We start from the raw sequence: 16,245 nt of genomic DNA on the forward strand, positions 1-16,245 counted from the left end.
AATAATTACTGTAGCACTTTTTGTGATATGATGTGTATGAGATAAAAAGGATGAGATAAAAAGGTGATTGGGAATATAAAAAGGTAGGTTGGAAAATGTGTTTGTGATGCAAGCGAAATATTATTTGGAATAATTTTGATATCCAAACACTCCTTTGTTTATCAGGTTACGTTTATATACCCGTATTAGACATAGGACCCTATTCGAACTTTTGTAGCTTCAAAGTGGTGAACAAGCTGTCCTGATGTTAGTCTTTGGTTGATGGTATATATTTTTTGAGTACGTTCATGTGCCTCGTTAAAAAGGTATGTACTTTCTGGTACCGTACTGAACCTTACAATCGTTTAAAGATGATGAAATTACCAAAAGAAAGAAGTGGGGAAGAAAATGGAACAAAAGTTGAACTGTTCTAAGGATTCTTATTTTTAATTAATGGCCTTAGTGCACATATTTTCATCCATAATGCATAAATTCATATTTATTGTCCGCCAACACTTTCCCTATTTTAACTAGTGGTTTAAGGACACTAAGTGGACTAATCCTGCTTTTAGTCACAATGACATGACTTTAGCATTTTAGGACTGTAGGAGATTATTTGTAAAAATTATTTAGGCCGATAACGTAGCACTTTTTATAATATGATGTGTGTAAAATATATAAAAAAAAAAGTAGGAATTATAAAAAAGTAGTTGAAATTTGTGCTTATGATGCAAGTAGAATAATATTTGGAAAAAGATTTTCCAAATCTTGATATCCAAACGGAAGTGTTTACAATTTTCATTCTATTTAGATAGAGTATCGATTAAAATTTCCAAGACTAAATCACAACGCTGCTTGCACTGAACTCTAGGGCTCAGCCCATCTTACCCATGAAGTAAACATAACAGGGCTAAAATTAAACTTACTCTAAACTTCTCCTATTGAACCACTCCATGTTCCAATCTGCCTTGCGACTTCATGGAGTAAAATTATGTTTACCTACATGAGAGTTCACTTCACCTGCATCTTTTTCCTATCTATTATCTATATACACTAATATCTGTCGCAAATTTTTTTTTTCCCCCTGGTGCTACGCAGGCTTGGGAACAATGGAAAACTTGGCAAAGGATCGGTGTCTATCTCGACAAGTTTTTGCCACCCAGAGTGAAACCAAAACCGTCATGATTAATGACAGCGATAAAGCAGATGACCATAGCATTCTTACTGAGGTTTTGAATGGCTTGCACTGGCGAACAACAATATCAGAAAATGCTTGTTTCACAGAGGTACACTGAGTCAAGCTCAGTAAATCCGGAAACACATTAATCAAGTCTTGAATGGAGTGGCTATAGGCTTCAGCCATCACATAGGAAGCCTCTGGAAGAAATCTTCCATCAATTAAGCATTCTTCAGAAGAATTGCCCTTGTAGCAGGTGAACCTCGATAGAATCTATCAGCCAAAGAGAGGAACTTGTGAGAATCAGCAGCAACTGATGTGATTACATTATGAAGCGCATAACGCCCAAATGTCAGCATTGAGACACCCATGGACGATCACTTACATTTGGTAAATCTCCTATTGGAATAGCATCTTTGTGACAATTTTGAGGTGCATAGACGTAATTGGGTGCACTGGCAAAAGGGTCGCAGATTTCCTGAAATCCTAAGGTATCTTCATTGCCTTCTTGAATTCCAAGAACTGCTTTTAGCTCTGTCAGCTTTGTATTTGCCTGCAGTTCCCACCAAAAAGCGACCAAGGATAAGTTATTTGCTAGGAAATTCGAAAGTTCAGAGTTTCCTCTAGCCTCGAGTTTACCTGGGAAATAAAATTATGAACAGTTTTGCCAATTTGTACCAATAAGTTGTTGGAATCAGATGGTGATGCACAGGGATGTATGAACCTAAGGCTACTGTCATCAGGATTTTCCTCAAACTTCACCAAAGCTGAACATGTGTCTCGTGCAAAACTGCATATCCACAAAATTTTGTATTGCCAAGTTAACCTAGTAAAACAAAGTGCATCTGTGCTGTAGATTGCTTTCATGTATGGACATATCAGAGTATGAGTATCAGAGGAATAAGAAAGATGAAGGGATTGATGCTCACGTCTGGAAGAAATAATCAAAACCTGTCAGAATCCAGCTTAGAGTCGTCAAGATCCAGCAGCAAAATATTATGCTAAAATACATGAGCAAGACCAGTTTGAGATCCAGCAGCCAATTATTTTGCTTAAATACATAAGCAAAGACCAATTGGAGATAAATGTAGCGATCAGGGAGATATGAAAGAAGAAGAAAGATGTTTCAGTTTTGAGCATCCAAAAAGCTCCACTTACACCATAATTCCAGGATACCAATGCAGGATCAGCAAAACTGAGCCAAAGCAGCGACCCATTAGTTAAACTGATTTGGTTTTGTCACACGTTTGTCAGAAACAACAGAATTGAAGTAACAAAAAAATAACCAGTAAATGTAACAAGGGATGCTTCTTTCTTCGTTTATGCATTTCTTCCTATCTATATATAAAGAATAACTTCCTTTAATTTGTATTCTTTCAAATGCCAACCTGAGTGCTTATCTGGGGCTGGTACTAAACCTAAGAAAACCACACAATCGAGCCCCCTCTCCCAAAACCCCAAAGGCTTCTTTCTTTTATTAGCACTTCTTAAAATCAAGTTCACTTGAACCAGCTATAGAATATGATAGGAAGAACGTGGCTACTGTATGTTGTTCAGGTTTCCAATATCAATCGAAAAGGTCATGTTTTAAAATTTATTTGAAAACTTGAAGCACTCGTCTTACGACCATACTGATTTAAGTGTTTGTTAGACATTGCACTATATGCTTGAAATGCATCAATTATATTAGAAAGTCTCACCTAATGCTGCAACCAGCAACATTAAATTGATTGTCACTACTGCAACAGTTGTGGAGTACCTAAAATTAAGTTGGAAATAAGGTACAATGAATTCTTTGAAATTAAAGAAAGCTTAAAGTGAACTTTGAAGCAGTGATTAAAAATTTACAGGATCTCAACTGCTTCGTGGCTTGGATGCTTGGTTTTTGCAACGAAATCTTTAATGAGTAGTGATTCCCTTCTTAGCCGATGGGAAGTTACATTCAAAAGATTGCACGTCTGTGGATCATAGGGACGCAACAAGGCCTGCATATCTACCAACGAATTTATAACTCTACGCATGGCTCCGGAAGCATCGCTTGCAGCACCAAAGACTGTATCTACGAGCATGTTGGCTCTCTTCTGACTGCTCTTACTTGCAGCAAAAACAAAGCTGCTAGCAATTCTTCGATCCAAAAAGAACAAGCATATCAGGTCCTCAGGATGAAATTTCTCATACTTAGGATAAGAACATGTAAACCATTTGGATTTGAGATTTTTTATATACATAACATGAAACAACAGAAACTAAGCTAGACAGGCACTCACATGGCAAGCAAAGTGAATAGAACAACCAGCGAGAACGTTGCAATGTAGAAAGAATGTGGATAATTCACAATTCGAAAACAGCTACCGAACAAGTTCTTCAGGATCAAGTAACTCCCAAATCCCAAGCCAAACAAGAACCATATGCCGGCGACCGCATAACCGTGGATTCCTGTAAATGCTGCAGACTGGAAACATTGGAGGCGGGGAAACATCAGTACAAAGCATTTTCCTGGGGGATGGTACACCTCTGATTATCTGTACCCGGAAATGGGAAAAAGTACGTATTAATCGATCAAACTTACGGCCCAGTAGTGTCGGTTTCTGATATCATAAACTCCATTATAAGGTTTGAAATGGCGCAGGGGATCAGGTCTTTTCAAGCTCTGTTCCGGAACGGGGGAGGCAAACACTAGGCAATTGTAAGTGAATGTAGTAGAAATTAAAAAGAAAAGTAAAGGAGTAACAATCCGGTTTGATTTAGGCATTACACTACTATGTGACTTCGGCTTCTGTTGCGGGAAGTGTGTATTTTTTGGATGATAAAAACAGCAGGAAAAATCAAGAATTGGTGTATGGAGGGAAAGAAAAAGGAATTGAAAGAGAAAAGAAGACATGGATGGTGGATAATCATGGCTTGACTTGATGATTAAGGTAAGAATAGCTTGTTCCGTGTGATCTGCGAACCTTTTGGTTGTTATTCTCTTTTGGTCTTCTCTCTGTTTTAGAAACCAGAACTGGTTTGCTGCAGTGGCGAAGTTTATGGCTGTCCTTCCAAACTCACGCCAAGGACTAGACGACTTTTTGGTACATCCCCACTTCTTTTTCTAGTATCTACGTGATTGCGTACCGTAGTCTGTACTCTGTAGCTAACATTTTAGGGTAAAAAAAAAAAAAAAAAAGAGCTAGCAGTTCCGTTCCTAAATCCTGAACTCCTAATACGGGTTCATAAACTTTCTAATTTTGCACAAGAAAAACGGGAGGAAAATTTAGGTTGTGTTTGGATTGCATTTTCCGTGATTTTTCATGAAAAAATTACTGTAGCGATTTGATGTATGTGAGGAAAAAAGATAATAGGGAAATGTAATCACGGAAAACGACGTAATTTTTCGATTGAAACCGGCAATTCAAACAAGGCTTTAGATTTTGTTTGATAATTCAATTCAACATATAAATTTAATGGATTCAAATCTTAACATATTCATACGCGTTTGATAATAAAAAATTAAACATTTAAACTAATTAAGTGGTACTAAATTTTCTAAACAAAACTTTCTCCAAAAAATAAGTGATATGCTATTCACTTGTCACTGAATGTGATATATACTCAAATGTATTAAATTTAATACTTAACAATTTAATAATTTAATGAATTCAAATAATCAAATTTTAATTTCAAACTTCAATATTATCAAACGCAGCCTTAGCTTAAGGGTGGCGTAAAGGTGGGAACCAACTTCTCAATAATAACTTTTGCAGCATAAATGTTTCTCTCTCCCTCTCTCTGTTTTTTTTTTTTTTGGTCCTATTGAGGGCCTAAGTCCCTAAACTAATTACATAGAATAAATTTAGGGTCAGTGACCCCTCTCGTGTCTGGCATGGAAGTTTCTTTAAAGAGAGATGCCAAATCAAATGTTCTCTCTTTGTGATGGATGGTGTACTAGCATTGGTTAAAACGTACTTGAACTATGTTTTGATTTAAATTTTTTTTTTTTTTTACAGGAATAGCGTCTATATATTTGACAAAATTGAAATCTTTCAATACATCTGCCCAATAGTTAGGCCTACTTGGGTGAAGAACTCTTTAACTTGGAAAACCATCAAATCAACTTAATTTACATGTGAAACTTTAGGTTCATATCACTGAATGACACAAACCAAAAGAAACAAATTATTGACATGTTAGATCTTGCCCGCCAGTTTAGCCTTAAGAAAAATTCATCCAGAAAAAGGAAGGAAAAAGCTATTCATTGCATTTTGTTTTTTTCTTTGCTTTCTTTTCTCTTTTCTCTTTTCTCTTCTTTTTATTTTCTAAAAGCTTCATGGCGACATGTTTCTTTACTTTTTCTCTTTTGTTTCTTATTGCAGGGCCATACATTGCTGACTGGCGCTAATGCAGATCCCTTTTACGTATTGAAGTAATCGAATAAATTTACTAGAAGTTATTTTGTTTTCATCAAATGTGATCCCCAAGCCCACTGGTTCTCTCCACTTTCTCTTTATCATCAATCTTCTCTCTACCGTTCTTCTACTTGGGAGGGAGATTTTGATCTTATGTCGAGATTTTCCTTGCTCTTCATCTGTTTTTGCTTTATATTTAATAAAATCTCTTCTAAAATATCCTAATGACAATTTTGTCTCCATCAGTGTTTTTACCAATGAAAATTTTCTTCTCTCCTAAGCTATCTTAGTTGCGGTTTTGTTTAATTTTTGTTATTTTTTTCCGCAAATCTAAGAGTTTTTCAAATCTATATGATAAATCTAATTTTTTTTTTTTTTGGATCCTTTTGTCAGATCTTAACATCAAATTTGAACTTGAAGCAATTGGATAGTAGATCTAAAGGAATAGACATGCATAGATATTTATGGAGCAACTCATGCAATTCGTCAGATCTTATACTTTTGTAATACAAGGTGTAATATTATATTTTTTGTAATCCTATTAAATTTAATGACTGTTCACGTTATATATATATTTGTGACATGTTATGTGTATTTCTTGTTAGTAGTGTAGCGATTTTTGTCGTGCAAATCGTATTTGATGATTTTCAACTAGTTTATTAATAATATTGACTTCTTTTCTATCAAAAAAAATTTACCAGAAGATTGTGTGAACTGGATAGTTGCAACAATTTGCCTCTTTAGTATATGCTATCCGAACTTGTGAGTTAATTAAATATTATTAACTCTTTGTGTTACTGTGTCTCCCATCCAAAGTGGCCCGGTTAGATGCACTTAATACTAGTTTTTATAATTTGTTCGATCGATACTGTTATCCAAAAAAGAAACAGATATGATGATATTCGAAATTTAAAAATTTGAGACTTAGGTAATCCAATTCCAGGTTGCGCAGACACGTAAAAATCATTGAACTTTAAAAATTGCAAGGGTTGTGTGCTAATGGGCCTCTTTGTCCGGTTAAATTTGTTGGTCCATCTGTCCTTGGACAAAGGGTTGTAGCTGATGAAAGACAGTCCTGTCTTTGACATCCATTACTATTTTACTCGAAAATTGGGCTGGAAGTAAATGTATTCAATGATCTTCTCATAAATTGTAGTCGAAAATTAAAGCGTGAGTTTGGGAATGCCATGCCTTTTTTAGGTGATAAAAATATTTTGAAATGTTTGGTGAACGCGATTCCATGCATTTAAAACAGTAATTTTTGTTGTTAAAAACGCTTTTAGCAAAAAATTCAAATTTGATACTTTTAAAATAGTTTTTTATGTTTTTAAAATAATTAAACATAAAAATTAATTATTTTATCGTCTATTATTATCTCAATAGAGAGATAAATATATTTAAAATTTAAAATCATACATTATCCAATATAATAAATACTTATCAAAGTTTCTAGTAAGTACTTTTATCCAATCAATATACTTATGCATTTAATAAGTACTCTTATTCAAACTTTTATTAAGTTAAGTTAATTTTTTTATAAATCACTGCAACTCTAAACGGGCACTAGCTAAGAAGGCAAAAGGGGAATCGAGAAAGACAAACATACAAGGTTCCTAAACCAAATAATTTTTTTTTAAAAAAAATCATATTCCTAACGCATACATAAGAAAAAGGGGGGAAAAAAAGAAAAAAAATAAAAGCACAGTTGACGAATAAACCCAATGGTACCCAATCATAATTGGACATGAGCACACGTGACTTTGTGTCCACGGACCATATTATCTGCAGCGTCAACCTAAGCCCAGACGCCGTCCAACTTCCAGGTCCAACCAATAAGGCAATAACACCACACTTACGGTGGCCGGCCACCCACGCGCCTGACTCTGCGACTGCCGCTCACTTCATTTTTAAAATTTGACCATCTCGTTCTCCCATTGGTCCACGTACCCCATAGGTACCGCGAATTGTAGCCACGCAGTGGTGTCCTGATTTGCAAATCCGGATTCTCACAGGGCCTTTTGGCAAAACAAAGACAAATCATTGCCATCGCTTTGTACAGAATAATTAACTCGCAATGTAGAACATAAAACGATAAACAGAGAAGGGAAAGGAGAGAAGTTGAACGAAGACAGAGGGAGAGAAGATTGTGGTTTGAGGTCTCTCTGTCTTCTGTTTGTTAGAGCCTAAAACCGAGATTTTGACAGATCTCTTTCTATCTATTTCTCTTTCCGTCCCTCTCGTTGTCGGGTCTTCGCATCTTCTGCAATATGGGTCTCTGGGAAGCTTTTCTCAATTGGCTCCGAAGGTATGGTCATGGTATCTATTAAAACGCAAGGTTCCAATCTTAGCAATTTTGGACGTTGGCCTATGCTGCTACATAGTTTCTGCGTTCTGGGTCTTTCTGTTTAATTGATTTATGCGTTATTTAAAAAGCTTTTTAAAAGCTTTCCAGGATCTGTTCTTTTTCTTTGATTCTGATATTCAGGCCTGATAGTCTGAATTGTAACTTTGATTGTTCATTTTCTGTATTTTGTCCATTTCTTCCCCTTGATTGGACTGGGATAAAGGATTAGTTGTAATTGATTTTGTGATCAGTAATGAGGCAATTGAGATATCTATGCCTACAAGGTTGTTTTGATGAGCTATGCTCCCTTTCTGCATTACCTGTATTTCTACTTTTTTGCTGGATAGTGCAGGATTTTTTTTGGGGGGGGGGGGGGGGGGTGGGGGGCTGTGGGGGCAAGGCACATCAAACATATGTCTGCAATTTTGGGCTTTAGTTTTTACCATTGGACATGTTGCAAAAGGGCTAAGTAATTTGCAGAGATCTTAGTAAGATGACATGCATGATTTGGAGGGAAGAGATCAGAGTTCCTTGAGGATGTCAGTGCCGAAAGTTGCAGAAACATGACTTCTAGCACTAGCTAGATAATTGTAGATATAACTAACTCACATACCTTCTCGGTAAAGTGATGCTTATATATGTCGTTTTCATGTGGGGTTTGGGAATTTGTCTGCTCATTGTCTGCACATTGTAACATGTATGTGATCCTTGCACGAGCCTATGGTGCTACAAAATGGTGAAAAAGATGAAAGCATGATCGTATCCGTACACACGGATCTGATATTATTAGATTAAGTGTTCGATTCTGGATGCTACTTGCTAATGTGGGTTGGTGATGAAAATGAGAGTTCAACTGTCACGTGGTCTTGTTATTCTGGCTTCCTGGTTAATCATGTTGAACAAGATGGAGCTTTGTCTCATACGAAGTTTTTGATGGCTGAAAAGATGAGGACAGTAATTCCATATCATGGTTTTGTTATCTTGTCTCTCTGGAGCTTTAGTTCAAGTTCCTCTTCTTCATCCATATGATTTTTGAACATTTTTAAGAGTTGCAATTAACCAAATTGAATGGTTGATGAAAGATTTACATGATCTTTCCATGGATGCAGTCTCTTTTTCAAGCAGGAAATGGAGCTTTCTCTGATAGGGCTTCAAAATGCTGGAAAAACTTCACTTGTAAATGTTATAGCTGTAAGTAGAGAGCATATCTTATTTTCAGATGGGCCATTATGATCTTTCTCAATTTCATTCAAATTTTAGATTTGATTTTTCCCTTTAATATAATCTAATGAACTAAATCCTGTTTCTTTTTTTTTATACTCTTAGACTGGTGGATATAGTGAAGACATGATCCCTACGGTGAGTTATCTTTCTAGGGGGATTTATTTTTCATCGAAATTTGAACTACATTCAAACTTCATTTTCAATGTTTCTGCCTCTCTGGGCTGTTGCTGATAACATCATGGAGTTTGATTGATCTCTAGGTTGGATTTAATATGCGGAAGGTCACCAAGGGGAATGTTACAATAAAGTTGTGGGATCTTGGAGGTCAACCTAGATTCCGGAGCATGTGGGAACGATACTGCCGTGCAGTTTCTGCCATTGTGTATGCATCTGCCTCTATTATGTTTACTTAGCTGCATAATATGAAGGTTGCTGATCCCCAATTGGACTTTGAGGACGAATATTGAAATGAAAATACTCATTCTTTATCAGTAGTTTAGTTAGGATCTGGGTTGAACCTTTTCCTAGTCAACTGATGGATTTGGGTTGACACACTTGAGAGTAATAGTATTTAGATTAGATCAACAAAATTTTTAGACTTTGTTGACTTTTGTCTCGACTTTTCCTCCAGGTATGTTGTTGATGCTGCTGATCATGAAAATATCAGCATATCTAGAAGTGAATTGCACGATTTGCTGAGTAAACCATCACTTGGTGGGATACCATTGTTGGTCTTGGGTAACAAGATTGACAAGCCTGGAGCCCTTACAAAGCCTGCTTTGACTGATCAGATGTAAGTGAATCAAATTGTATGCCGCGCCAATGCCCTTTATATTTTGTAGCATATGCTTGCCATCATCAAGATTTTATCTGAGGATTTCATCATCCTGTGCAGGGGTTTAAAATCTATTACTGATCGTGAGGTATGCTGCTTCATGATATCATGCAAAAACTCAACCAACATCGACTCTGTCATTGATTGGCTTGTTAAGCATTCTAAATCAAAGAGCTAAACACGAGACTCTTGTATTCTGAATTATTATATGTGGTCAGAAGTTGTGAGGATAGACCCGGTTTGGGTTGGTTTTTGGTTAGATCTGGTAATTGAAGTTCTCTGTTGATTTTTTCTTGTCCTGCATAACCCAAATGATGTGTATTGCAAAGTAAATAGTTTTGGCAATTGAGTGAATGAGCTGTTACTTGTGGTTTTTGGTGGACATATGTCCATCTCACTATGTTAAGAGCTTGCGTTTCTGTGTCAACATTTGTCCATCTTGCCCTGCATGCAGTTCTCTCCTTTCCTGCCCAGGTGTTGTACCTGACTACCTGTTCTGCTCATGGTTTTCTGAAGAATGTATACATTCTCCATGGGTTTTCCGCCCCGCCCTTCCGTGCTATGGCGATCAAATGCTTGTCCGTGGAATTTATTGTAAAACTAAAGGGTCTGTTTCTATACAATCCTAAAGTTATTTTTTTTATTTTTAATTTTTGAGCAGGCAAAAAATGGGTGGGAAAGAAACATTAATAATGTTATAACCTTATAGGAGCAGGAAAATGATTCTATTGATTCTTCCCCCGGATTTTGAGAGAGAACATGACTGGGAAGGGAAGGATTTTATTTGTTCTTGTGTAAACTCAAAAGGATTCATTTTTTCTTTTTCCTTTTTAGTTTGTGCTTGTGTGTTCGTGCCTTTTCGTTTGTTACGCATGGCACACCCCTTTTCTGCTCCTACCATCCGTCAACTCATCCGATCCGACTCGACTCTTGAGAATTCTGAAGTTCAGCAGATGGGTTGGGCTCCGCATAAGACGCACAGGGTGGCTTTTTATCCTCCTAGTATCTTACAAATAAAATAAAATAAAAACTCTTTGAAATTGTTGAGAAAACAAAACAAAGACAAAAATAGTTGAATTGCTAAAATGAAATGGGGACGATTTATGTGATGTGATGCAACACCTTCACAAAGAGATTTTTTTGTAATTATTTAGCTTCGTAGTTTGAAAAAAATATGTGCAGTTTTAGTCGTGTCAAAACTCAGGGGAGTCATCTGTAATTTAACCAAAATATACGGATTTAGGGCTTTCGGGTCGGGTGGCAGGCTTTCGGTTTCTCGGATATTTTCCCTGCATTCTTTCCCCCCATATCTTCTATCTGCAAATTCGCTTCACTCATCAACTTCGACCCCCGTCCCAGTAATGGAAGCCTCAACAGGGCCTCCCCCTCTCCCAGCTCCTCCACCCGAACAAAAAACAGAAAAGATTAGGCAAAAGCTCCTGCAAGAAGGTGTTGCCCCAACTCCCAAAATCATCCACACAATCCGCAAGAAGGAGCTCCAGAAACTCAACCGACGCCTGGCCAAACAAGCTGCCAAACAGCCCCTACCCGTCCTAACAGATTCCCGGCAACAACTTCTTGCTGAAGAATCCCATTTCAAGACTATAAAATCTGAATACAAGAACTTCAGAAATGCAATTAGTGGTGCAAAAAAGATGGTGGGTCGGCCATGGGAGAGACTGGAGACGCTTAAATTGAGAGAGCTTGCGAGTGAGAATAAAGAATATGGCGGAGACAAGTTGAAGACTGAGCACCTGATCGAACTCAGTGACATTATGGAGAGTGAAAAGGAGAAATTTCACTGGCTTTTAGATGATGATATCGAAGTGGAAAAAGATTGGCTCGATAAAGAAAGGAGTACGTGGGTCCCACCCAAGCATTGCCGGAGTGAAGCTGAAACAATTGATATTTTTCTGGAGAGGTAGGCAATCTTTTACTATTCAAAAAGTCTCTGCTTTTCATCTATTATGTGTTTAGCTTGAAGTTTCGATGATGGTGCCTGCCTGTTCTTTGATTTAAAGATTGGATGGTTCGGAGCCGCGTGTGAAGGACTGGAAATTCTCGAAGATAATGAAGCTGTCTGGATTGCAGTTCACGGAAAAGCAGATGCTGAAGGTAGTGGAGGGGCTGGGTGAGAGAGGCAAGTGGAGGCACGCATTGTCTGTTGTGGAGTGGGTTTACAGTTCTAGGGAGCATAGACACTTTAGAAGCAGGTAAGGTTTCTGCTTTGTTTTGCTCTGCGTTTGGCTATATTTTAGCCATACTAAAATTTTTTGTATACGAATAGTTTTGGCAAGTTTTTAATTGTGTATGCCACTGATACTTTATTTAAGTGTTGATCCTTTTTGGCTGAAGGAAGAAATTTACATTTGATTTTCTTGTTTTTGAAGGTTTGTATATACAAAGTTGTTAGCTATTCTTGGGAAGGCCAGGAGACCTCATGAAGTTCTTCGAATATTCAATTTCATGCGAGTAATGATATTTGTTTTCTAATTCGTGTGATTTGAATTTTGATAAAGTACTCTTTTGCAATCTAGTTGGATAGAATCTAACTTCATTTCTACCAAAGAAGTAAAAAGTAACTTCATTTTGTGTTTAGGGGGATGGACATATATATCCTGACATGCCTGCCTACCATAGTGTTGCTGTTGCACTGGGCCAAGCTGGCCTTTTGAAGGAACTGCTGAAAGTAATTGAATGCATGAAGGAAAAACCGAAGATAATTAAAAATAGGAAGTCTAGGAATTGGAATCCTGAGCTTCAACCGGATGTCATCATATTCAATGCCGTAAGGGACAAACTAGATTTATGACAGATATGTAATAATCCAACAATGTACTTCATTGAGCATTTTCCCCATTTCACCAGGTTCTGAATGCATGTGTTCCATCCCGTCAGTGGAAGGGAGTATCTTGGGTGTTTCAGCAGTTGAGAAAGAGTGGTCTTAGACCTAATGGAGCAACCTATGGCCTCTCCATGGAGGTAATCTTATTTTTATTTTTATTTTTCGATTTATCATGGTAAAACAAAAGATAAGTGTGTAATTATGGTACAATATTGATTTTTATCTTAATAAAGATTGACCAGATCTTTCTATGCGGTTAAGTTATGATGTCAGTAATTGACTGGTAAACTCAAATCCATGTCTTTATCAATTAGTCCTTTGCAAGTATTTTAATAGTGTTTCTCTTGTTTGCTGTTTGCTCTTTTTCTTACTGGTGTTGAATAGGGGATGTTTCTCTTCGAAGAGATTGTTCGAAGCAATTCCACTTAAGTTGTTGCCCTCAGCATCTAGTTCAATCATGTGCATCTAGAAAGAGTAGGGTGACATCTTTCTCGTAGAAACTTTGTGTTATTTGTAGTTTCCATACTATTTGGCTTCTATTAACCCATACTCTGCTTATATGCCATTACTGAATTTTCTGGATTGTACCTATGCATCTGCATCTATGTACTAAGTTAGGATCATTTAGTACCCTTCCTCGCAAAGCAATGATATTTGGACAAAATTTTGTTTTACTTGACTGATTTTGTTTGTCCTCAAGTTATACTTGTATTCAAGCCTTACAGGACGTGCTTCTTAAAAGGTAATGCTGCAATCTGGAAAGTATGATCTTGTCTACGAATTCTTTGGGAAAATGAAGAGAAGTGGAGAAGATCTGAAAGCCCTTACTTACAAAGGTACTATGGTGTAGCCCTAGCTGTTCACATTGTCTGCTGTGGTGTTTAACTGTTATGTTATCTGCTACTTTTAGTTCTTGTGAAAGCCTTCTGGGCAGAAGGCAAAGTCAGTGAAGCTATCCAGGCAGTCAGAGAGATGGAAGACAGGGGAATTATTGGGACGGCCTGTGTGTATTATGAGCTTGCTCGTTGCCTTTGCTTCCATGGCAGGTGTCAAGAAGCTATAATGGAGGTTGGTTTTACTGTAATTAAGATTTTTGCTATGGTCCACTAATTAGGGGTGCAATTTGACAATATGTTTGTTGACTACCTGAGATTGCTGTCTGGAAGTTCAAGCTAGATGTTGTAGTAGGAGGAAGTGGAAGTGGGATTTTACCTGTTACAAGGGTCCTTTGAATTTTGATTTTGACAGGAGGACAGCTTCCATAATAACCTTTTAAAGTCTTGTGACTAATAGATGTAAAGTCCCATCTTAGCTTATCTTGATGGTTGATCAGTGAAATTTGTTTGTTTATGTTGCATCAGGTTGAGAAACTAAAGAATGTTCATCGGACTAGACCCGTGGAGGTTACCTTTACCGGCATGATTTTGGCTGCCATGGATGGTGGGAATTTAAATGGTTGTTTAGCTATCTTTGAACATTGTAAAAGATGCTGTAGCTCTGACATTGGAGTCATTAATGCTATGTTGAAAGTATATGGGCTAAATGATATGTTTCTTGAAGCTAGAGAACTATTTGAAGAAATTAGGAGAGATTATCCGGGTTCTGGGATTTTTCAGAATTGTTGGGCATCTTCTCTTAGCCCTGATATTTACACATTCAGCTTAATGCTAGAGGTATCTGCGAGTGCAATGCAGTGGGAGTACTTTGAGTATGTATACAAAGAAATGACCCTTGGTGGACATAAGCTTCATCAAAATAAACATGCATCCATGCTAGTGGAAGCATCCAGAGCTGGAAAGGTAAACTATGGAGGTGTCACCTTTTGTATTGACAATTCTCCTTTGAATGTCATCATTGGTACTAGGAGTTCAAAATTTGCCTTTGGACCAAATATATTTAGTTTGTTGGTTCGGTATTATATTTTCATAATGTTAATAACCAATGTGGTTTCTCCAGGTGACTCTAAATTCTTTAGCCATTTTATATGATACATTTAGTTCTGCATGATTAGAAGGATGTGAAGTTTAGTTGGTCACTACAAATGCTTTCTGCGATAAATTTGCTGTTATAAACGTATTGAATGACCCCAAGATGACAATTACAAGATGAGCTCATTCCTGTTAGAACTAAGTTTGATATTTGGTTGTTAAGCTTTCTATGCTCTTTTGTCGGATGCAGTGGCACTTACTGGAGCATGCATTTAACACAGTTTTGGAGGATGGTGAAGTACCGCATCCTACATTCTTTACTGAAATGGTATGCCAAGCTGTTATCCAACATGATCATGAAAGAGCTGCCACACTAGTTAACACAATGGCTCATGCTCCATTTCAAGTTAGTGAAAAACAATGGATTGAGTTGTTTGAAGAAAATGAAGACCGAATTAGCAGGGCTAGTTTGAGGGAGTTATCAGATGCTTTGTGTAGTCATCATCTAGCAAACGAGGCCACAGTTCTTAACTTTACTCGAGCATTGCAGTTCCTCTGTGGTCCTTCAAGCTTGAGTAGCTCATTGGATTTAATATCTTCTGGCAACAATTTGACGGGTTTATTACCTCCAGATGGTTGTGATCAGTTATCTGACGGCACTGGAAGTATAAATCCCAATATAGCTGGTGTGAATCCACCCAAGAGTCTCCAAGTTAACAGAAATGACAGAAGCAGTTTCGATGGGTTGTCCAGTTACAATAACGGAGGGAATGTTAGTGCTAGTCCACACATAATGCTTGAGCATTCTGGCAATCCTTTTGCGTCTACAGATTTTGGTCTTACTTACTGGGAGAGCAACTCAAGTGACATCAAATGCAACGATCTAGGGGCCTGTGGTGATGATGATGACCTGGAATTTGAGGTGTCAGCCAGTGGACATAGCGATTCCCGTGGATCCAATGTACCTTCAGCCGATGAGATTCTGAAAAGCTGGAAGGAAATGAGACAAACTGATGGCAACTTCTTTTCCCTCCCAGTTGTCCAGAACCAAATTGAGATGCATTAAGCTATAGAGCTTCTTCTGAAGAACTTCTTGGCAGTTGAGTCGGGCATTGGTATACATACATTCATTTAAATTAGGTGTACTTGAGTCAAAGCATCATGTGTATCTGGTGTTATGTTCTATTTTGTTTTTCGATGATACACTTTGGGTGGCAAGATTTTCAATGATATACTTGCAATTCCCACAAATTACTTGTGCATAATGAAGTCCCTTGTTATGTTTCATTTCATTAGGTTGACTTTCGCGAGTTCATCGATGCAAACGTACGTGAGTTAAAAAAGTGACTAAATACATAAAATGTGAGGCTACAGATTACATTTATAATACAAGTAAAATATTACTACTATGAATAATTTTGCTATCCCAACATAAAATTGTTGCGCAGTATGGCAGTGACTGAAGTGAACGGGTATTGTACTAGTTTTGGGATCATGTCAAAGCAAGTTTTCTCGTACTATTAATGAA

At 37.3% G+C, this 16,245-nt stretch overlaps 3 protein-coding genes across 4 annotated transcripts; 2 read left to right on the forward strand and 1 right to left on the reverse strand.

The window, feature by feature from the left end:
* Positions 1-708: 708 nt before the first annotated feature.
* Positions 709-4,199, reverse strand: LOC113701352 (uncharacterized). The gene is made up of 9 exons (XM_027221960.2): positions 3,726-4,199; positions 3,424-3,608; positions 3,005-3,280; positions 2,857-2,915; positions 2,315-2,351; positions 2,086-2,157; positions 1,796-1,946; positions 1,542-1,709; positions 709-1,429 (listed from the first exon to the last, which is right to left on the reverse strand). The coding sequence occupies exons 1-9, from the start codon at positions 4,035-4,037 to the stop codon at positions 1,070-1,072; spliced, it is 1,620 nt and encodes a 539-aa protein (XP_027077761.1). The 5' UTR covers positions 4,038-4,199; the 3' UTR covers positions 709-1,069.
* A 3,432-nt stretch (positions 4,200-7,631) lies between these two features.
* LOC113702259 (ADP-ribosylation factor-like protein 8a) lies at positions 7,632-10,371 on the forward strand. 2 transcript variants are annotated; one of them, XM_027223376.2, is made up of 6 exons: positions 7,632-7,846; positions 8,995-9,076; positions 9,212-9,244; positions 9,370-9,491; positions 9,741-9,902; positions 10,005-10,371. In XM_027223376.2, the coding sequence occupies exons 1-6, from the start codon at positions 7,809-7,811 to the stop codon at positions 10,120-10,122; spliced, it is 555 nt and encodes a 184-aa protein (XP_027079177.1). In that variant the 5' UTR covers positions 7,632-7,808; the 3' UTR covers positions 10,123-10,371. The 2 variants fall into 2 exon arrangements, with proteins under 2 accessions (XP_027079177.1, XP_071914883.1); XM_072058782.1 differs by lacking the exon at positions 7,632-7,846 and adding an exon at positions 8,717-8,855.
* An 850-nt stretch (positions 10,372-11,221) lies between these two features.
* LOC113702257 (pentatricopeptide repeat-containing protein At5g67570, chloroplastic-like) lies at positions 11,222-16,009 on the forward strand. The gene is made up of 9 exons (XM_027223374.2): positions 11,222-11,865; positions 11,966-12,157; positions 12,335-12,416; positions 12,544-12,732; positions 12,813-12,926; positions 13,532-13,625; positions 13,700-13,857; positions 14,151-14,588; positions 14,968-16,009. The coding sequence occupies exons 1-9, from the start codon at positions 11,306-11,308 to the stop codon at positions 15,781-15,783; spliced, it is 2,643 nt and encodes an 880-aa protein (XP_027079175.1). The 5' UTR covers positions 11,222-11,305; the 3' UTR covers positions 15,784-16,009.
* Positions 16,010-16,245: the final 236 nt, after the last annotated feature.

Source organism: Coffea arabica, chromosome 7e, assembly GCF_036785885.1.
Source record: "Coffea arabica cultivar ET-39 chromosome 7e, Coffea Arabica ET-39 HiFi, whole genome shotgun sequence".
In the NCBI taxonomy this organism is placed as follows: Eukaryota; Viridiplantae; Streptophyta; class Magnoliopsida; order Gentianales; family Rubiaceae; genus Coffea; species Coffea arabica.

What these genes read in the sequence shown, in the direction of transcription:
- LOC113701352 (XM_027221960.2), bottom strand. Translation starts at nt 4,037, where the DNA reads ATGTCTTCTTTTCTCTTTCAATTCCTTTTTCTTTCCCTCCATACACCA. An exon ending in CACGAAGCAGTTGAGATCCT is followed by an intron (nt 2,916 to 3,004) that starts GTAAATTTTTAA and finishes ACTTAATTTTAG; the next exon opens with GTACTCCACAACTGTTGCAG. An exon ending in TTCATAATTTTATTTCCCAG is followed by an intron (nt 1,710 to 1,795) that starts GTAAACTCGAGG and finishes TGGGAACTGCAG; the next exon opens with GCAAATACAAAGCTGACAGA.
- LOC113702259 (XM_027223376.2), top strand. Translation starts at nt 7,809, where the DNA reads ATGGGTCTCTGGGAAGCTTTTCTCAATTGGCTCCGAAG. An exon ending in GTGAAGACATGATCCCTACG is followed by an intron (nt 9,245 to 9,369) that starts GTGAGTTATCTT and finishes ATTGATCTCTAG; the next exon opens with GTTGGATTTAATATGCGGAA. An exon ending in CGTGCAGTTTCTGCCATTGT is followed by an intron (nt 9,492 to 9,740) that starts GTATGCATCTGC and finishes CTTTTCCTCCAG; the next exon opens with GTATGTTGTTGATGCTGCTG.
- LOC113702257 (XM_027223374.2), top strand. Translation starts at nt 11,306, where the DNA reads ATGGAAGCCTCAACAGGGCCTCCCCCTCTCCCAGCTCCTCCACCCGAA. An exon ending in CATAGACACTTTAGAAGCAG is followed by an intron (nt 12,158 to 12,334) that starts GTAAGGTTTCTG and finishes TTGTTTTTGAAG; the next exon opens with GTTTGTATATACAAAGTTGT. An exon ending in AAGCATCCAGAGCTGGAAAG is followed by an intron (nt 14,589 to 14,967) that starts GTAAACTATGGA and finishes TGTCGGATGCAG; the next exon opens with TGGCACTTACTGGAGCATGC.